The sequence below is a fragment of the Octopus sinensis genome, linkage group LG9, assembly GCF_006345805.1.
Source record: "Octopus sinensis linkage group LG9, ASM634580v1, whole genome shotgun sequence".
NCBI classification, from domain to species: domain Eukaryota; kingdom Metazoa; phylum Mollusca; class Cephalopoda; order Octopoda; family Octopodidae; genus Octopus; species Octopus sinensis.
Genome location: NC_043005.1, coordinates 49,687,885 through 49,694,669, shown reverse-complemented (window position 1 = coordinate 49,694,669; position 6,785 = coordinate 49,687,885). Strand labels below are relative to the sequence as shown.

The 6,785-nt window shown below is 36.1% G+C and overlaps 1 protein-coding gene across 2 annotated transcripts in view; it reads left to right on the top strand.

Moving 5' to 3' along the window:
- LOC115215633 (cation-independent mannose-6-phosphate receptor) overlaps positions 1 to 6,785 on the top strand; it is a 161,033-nt gene that overhangs the window by 121,424 nt on the left and 32,824 nt on the right. For both annotated transcript variants that reach the window (XM_029784884.2, XM_036505949.1), the window contains exons 31-32: positions 3,411 to 3,584; positions 6,449 to 6,656. In XM_029784884.2, the coding sequence (XP_029640744.1) occupies positions 3,411 to 3,584; positions 6,449 to 6,656 (382 nt within the window). The remainder of the gene's footprint in view (positions 1 to 3,410; positions 3,585 to 6,448; positions 6,657 to 6,785) is intronic.

Sequence of the window (6,785 nt, the reverse complement as noted above, 5' to 3'; positions counted from 1 at the left end):
CAATTAACAATTAGTTGATCATTGGTATTGAATGGTCATAGTTTAATTATCGTTAAGATAACATTTACAGCTGTTTCAGTTTGTTATTTTTGAGGTAAACTTGAATTTATTTCATTCCATGTAACAAACATCATCAGAATGATTTGAACTTTATCAGAGGAATATTGACAGAAGGAAAGGAAAAGGAAAAAATTCTGATAAATGCAAGTTTACCTCAAAAATAACAAACTGAAACAGCTGTAAATTATATTCTTTTAACTATAATTAAACTATGACTATTCAATACCAATGATCAGCTTCTAATTGTTAATTGTTGCTCCACTTCTTCTCTTATCTGAATGTGTGTGTGTATGTATGTGTGTGTGTGTGAATATATATTCAGATAACATTCATGAGTTGTCTAAGAGACCATAAGTCAAAGAGAAAATGCACTCGTATAACTGTTAGTAGAGTGGGTATACATTATCTGAATTTTATAGTATTAAGTATCCATCATGGCTGGTCTTACCAATCGGTTCATGCAAAAATACAAATGAGCGTAATTATAATTAGATTGTTACCCAACACTCCATTGTATTTTTGCTTGAAACCGATGGTAAGACCAGCCATGATGGATACTTAATACTATAAAATATGGATAATATATATATATATATATATATATATATATATATGACAAGGTTTAAAGTGTGGAAGGAAGGTCTAGAATTGAAGGGCCTTAGGGTTACCTAGCAAAAACCAAAGTCTTAGTAAGTAGGAAGGCTGGCAAATCACAAATTCTTTTAGGTAGGTGGCCCTGCTTGATGTGTGGAAAAGGTGTGGGTAGAAAATCTATAAGATGTACCTGGTTTAAACTAGGGACACATAAAAGGTACAGCAATATCAAAGGAAAGTTAACTGGGAGGATAGTTTTTGTGTGTGGCAGATGCACAGGGGTAATAAGCACTGAAGATGTTCAGAAAACAGATTCCATCACATGCCAGGGGACAAGACTAGTAGTAGTTGATAGTTTCCGTTACCTAGGCAGCCAAGTCTGTAGTATGGGTGGATGCTCTGAGAGTGTAGCAGTTAAAATACGTATAACCTAGGCAAAGTTCAGGGAGCTCTTACATCTGCTGGCAACTAAGGGCCTCTCGCTCAGGATGAAAGGTAGACTGTATGATGCGTGTGTGCGAACTGCCATGCTACACGGCAGTGAAATACGGGCCATGACTGCTGAGGACATGCGCAGGCTTGAAAGAAATGAAGCTAGTATGATCTGCTGGATGTGTAATGTCAATGAGCATACACGACAGAGAAATGTTGGACATAGAGAGCATCAAATGCAGTGTGCAAGAGACGACTGTGCTGGTATGGTCATGTGTTACATATGGATGAGAACAGCTATGTGAGGAAGTGCCACACCCTAACTCTGGAAGGAACCTGTGGAAGAGGTAGACCCAGGAAGACATGGGATGAGGTAGTGAAGCATGACTTATGAATGTTTGGCCTCATGGAGGCAATGACAGGAGGCCAAGGCCTTTAGAGATATGCTGTGATTAAGAAGATCCGGCAAGTAAAGTGAAATTGCAGCTATGGCCGATGCCAGTGTTGCATATCCGGCCCATTTAAAAATACCCTTGATGAATCAGGTGATATGACATGCTTGAGAGACCTGTTGAGTCAAATAAAATCAATATCGCAGCTGTGGCCAGTGCTGCCTGGCTGGATTCTGCAAAAGGCACCATCTGAAAGTGATCAATATCAATGCCTCCTGACTGGCTCCCATGCCAGTGGCATGTAATAACCACTATCTGAACATGGTTGATGCCAGGTCTGCCAGACTGACTCCTGTGTTGCTGGCATGTAAAAAGCACCATCTGAACGTGGTCAATGCCAGTGCCCTTTGCCGGTAGCTCCCTTGCCAGTGGCACATAAAAAGCACTATCCAAATGTGAATGCTGCCAGGGCCTCCTGGCTGGCTCCCATTCCAGTGGCACATAAAAAGCACCCACTACACACTCGGAGTGGTTGGCATTAGGAAGGGCATCCAGCTGTAGAAACATTGCCAGATCACATTGGAGCTTGGTGCAGCCGCTGGTTTTCCAGACCTCATTCAAACCATCCAACCCATGCCAGCATGGAAAACAGACGTTAAACGATGATGATGATGAAGATATATATATATATATATATATATATATATATATATATATATATATATATGTGTGTGTGTGTGTGTGTGACAGACTTTCAGTTTCCATCTACCAAATTCACTCACAAGGCTTTGGTCAGCCTGAAACTATAGTAGAAGGTATTTGCCCAAGGTGCTAGGCAGTGGGACTGAACCCGGAACCATGTGATTAGGAAGGAAGCTTCTCAACACACAGCCATGCCTGTCCAAAGTATTTTCAAATGTTTGTCCTAAGCGTCTATGCTTGTTTCCAGTCTTTTAGTTAGCCTGTGTTTCATACTAAGTAATATAAAGCTTTCTTTTATATTTGGGTCTGAAGAAAGAAAAGCTTTATATTATTACTCAGAGCATATGAAACAAGGGCTAACTAAAGTCTCAAGTTACTCTGGTGAATAAAAAATGTTGGGAATGTGTATTGTATATGATGCATGCTCACCAGGGAAGTGTGTCTTGTGTATCACATGTAATACAGAAGACAGACAAAGGGTTAAGAACTGTATTATAACCAAATAGGTAATTATTTATTATAATGGAGAACTTTCTTCTAATTCTTCCAAATCTTTCTGCCAAAACTGTTTTGAAACCATTTGTGGAGAAGAAGAAAAAAAGCCAACAATGCAACTCCAAATGCTTTGATTGGCCACACATTGCAAGGTTCAATGGAAGCTAGTGAAGCAAGCCAGCACACTTGCAGCATTACTATGGGCAGTGGCGAGGCTAAGGCATTGGAAAAGCAAAGCACCATCATGGGCATCACCTGATTCCTCAGTGAGGTGAGCTGTCAATGATAAGAACTTCACGGTTAGTGGCCCAGTCCTTCTGAATGTCTCAAACACCAGGGATTGGAAGAGATACTTCACTGCCAGGTCCCAATACTTCAGGGTTTGGTTTCCCCACCTATGGTTTCAAAATAATTTCAGCAGAAAGATTTGGAAGAATTATAAGATGAATAATTCAAAATGTTATCTACATTAAAAAAAAAAAATGTTTTTTAGGTATTAAATGAAATGGACATTGAAAAGCTGGCTAGAAATAATTGGGTGGTGGGGGTAAAAATAATATTAATCAATGACTAACGTTATTCTAATTATTTTGATAAGTGAAAGAGACAAGCCTGAGCTCAATTTGTGTCTTTGCTTTTTATGGTGAAACATAGATTTTGTATCCCTTTTGTTGTTATCATTGTATCATCATCATCTATCAATAATTATCATTACTATCGTAAACCTTTTTTCAGGGCCATCCTGTACTGATGGATGCTATTGACAGCTGCACATACATCTTCAACTGGGAGACTAATCTTGTTTGTAACAAATCTGCCCCTGATGCACCTAAACACTGTGTTTATAAAGATACTCGGACACTCATTGAATATGACTTCTCATCTTTGCATAATTCAGATGTGAATAAGGTGAGGTATAATATTAAAAGCGTTTTTTCTATCTATCTATCTATCATTAAACATCCATTTTCCATGCTGGCAGGGATTGAATGATTTGACAGGAGCTGGCAAAGCTGGGAGCTGTACCAGGCTCCATCATCTATTGGTCACTACAGCTGGATGCCCTTCCTAATATCAACCACTTTACAAAATGTATTGAGTGTCATTTTGTTAACAATAGCATTGCTGGTTGTAGTTTTCCAATGAGCCTATTGCTAATTCATAGTATTTATGATGGCAAGTGTGCTATTGGAGCATCTGTGCAATGTTGGCAGATCAAATACAACAACATTTTTATGTTAAAAACACCAGTTTTCTTGCTAATGTCCTTATATATTTCACAAATATACATCTGTGCATGCATGCGTCATCATTATCATTGTTTAACATCCACTTTTCCATAGAATTTGTTCAGGTGTAGGAGTGGCTGTGTGGTAAGTAGCTTGCTTACGAACCACATGGTTCCGGGTTCAGTCCCACTGCATGGCACCTTGGGCAAGTGTCTTCTACCATAGCCTCAGGCTGACCAAAGCCTTGTGAGTGGATATGGTAGACGGAAACTGAAAGAAGCCCGTCGTATATATGTATGTATATATACATATATATACTACAAAATTAGAGAATGGAGAAACATACTTAAATCAATAAAACATCAACTATCCGATGATACCCAATCAATACTTTAATACACCATTACATATGAGTAAAGGCATTATACAAAATGAGATATACAGTAATAGTAAAAAGATAAAGAGATATAAGTAGAAAATTTCAAATATAATATGCAATTAAATCAAAACTGACAGCTGTTTCGGCAGTGAGGGCAGTCATACCTCATTTAACCTCTAAGCCATAAAGGCAGGTATAAATGAGGCATTAACAAGGATGCCCCACGGCCTCTTCAGAGAATTAAATTAAATTTGTTATAATTGTGAAAAATATTATATAACCATATACATATAAATATAAAAAATAAAATGTAAAATATAAAAACTTATACATCATAATGCTACACTTATAATATAATACTCATTACATAGGGAGATGAAAAATAATAATTAAAACCATGGTTCAGTTCATAAAATTCTAAAGCTATGAAAGTTAATAAAAATTACTATTAATATTAATAATAATAATAATAATAATAATAATAATAATAATAGATACAGTTATGTTTGCACCAAGTCCATCCTTTCAAGATCGATCTTGAAAGAATGGACTTGGTGCAAACTTAACTGTATCTATTATTATTATTATTATTATTATTATTATTAATATTAATAGTAATTTTTATTAACTTTCATAGCTTTAGAATTTTATGAACTGAACCATGGTTTTAATTATTATTTTTCATCTCCCTATGTAATGAGTATTATATTATATAAGTGTAGCATTATGATGTATAAGTTTTTATATTTTACATTTTTATATTTTTATATTTATATGTATATGGTTATATAATATTTTTCACAATTATAACAAATTTAATTTAATTCTCTGAAGAGGCCGTGGGGCATCCTTGTTAATGCCTCATTTATACCTGCCTTTATGGCTTAGAGGTTAAATGAGGTATGACTGCCCTCACTGCCGAAACAGCTGTCAGTTTTGATTTAATTGCATATTATATTTGAAATTTTTTACTTATATCTCTTTATCTTTTTACTATTACTGTATATCTCATTTTGTATAATGCCTTTACTCATATGTAATGGTGTATTAAAGTATTGATTGGGTATCATCGGATAGTTGATGTTTTATTGATTTAAGTATGTTTCTCCATTCTCTAATTTTGTAGTATTAATTTACGGTAATATTATTACCTTTACCCATATAATACAATAGATGAACTGATTGTTTGACAATTTTTAACATCTATGTATTAATCTTGTTGGGTACCTATCTGGCAGTATATTGGATATATATTATCCCATGGTGGGTTGAATTTTCAACCCCTATCTCATTTTATAATATATATATATATATATATATATATATATATATATATATATATATATGTATGTGTATATGTTTGTGTGTCTGTGTTTGTCCTCCCAACATCGCTCGACAATTGATGCTGGTGTGTTCATGTCCCCGTAACTTAGCGGTTTGGCAAAAGAGACCGATAGAATAAGTACTAGGCTTCCAAAGAATAAGTCCTGGGGTCGATTTGCTTGACTAAAGGCGGTGCTCCAGCATGGCGAGAGTCAAATGACTGAAACAAGTAAAAGAGTAAATAGCTCTTCTATGATCTTCCTGTCATGAACCTCACCTGTTTCAAGGTAAGGTAATATTTCCCCATGGTCAGACATGTTTTCGTAGAAGATTGGAAACTAGCAGCATTGCTCGTATGACTGATGCTAATTTATAACCATCACATCATACAAGATAAGGTCATGTACACTCACATACACACACACACACACACACACACACACACACACATTTAACAGGCTTCTTCTAGTTTCTGTCTGCCAAGGCTTTGTCAACCTGAGGCTATAGTGGAAGACACATGGTTACAAAGTGAGCTTCTTCAGCATACTGTCATGCCTGAATCTCCTATTTAACAGAAGGCATGAAATGCAGTAAACAAAAGCATTCAAATAATGAGTTTAAGTGTTCAGAAATGTTAATTAATTTTTTCATTCCTTTTCCTTTAATCAAATGATGGTGGAGGAGCAGAATGCCAACCCAGTGGGCTGAAGACTTAACAGTATTTAGCTTTATATTATTAGTACCTATGGAAACATTGCATGGATGCACCTGTTCCCTGCTTTCTGTAAATCTTGAGTTTTCACCCAATTATGTTTGTTTTTGTTGTTTTCTTCCTCTTAAAGATTCCTGCTGATCCATCTGGCAATTTCCTTCTCCGGGTATGTGGGCCTGTGAGTGGGCTCTCAAACAACTGTAAAAAATCAGGTGCCTGCTATGTTGACACAAACAATCATGAAGTTAACTATGGGAACGCCAGTGATGCAGTGTTTTCTATTGACCGAAATCTGATAAGTTTGACTTATCAAAATGGAGACCCATGTTCATCTGAGCGTAAGTTATGTTTAAATAATTTTGTTGTTGCCTTTTGATGTTTTTTTGGGGGCGGCATTTTATTTAAGTTGTAGTGAGTTAAAGCAGAATTAGTCGAATATCAAATAAAACACCTGTTAAGATTTGGTT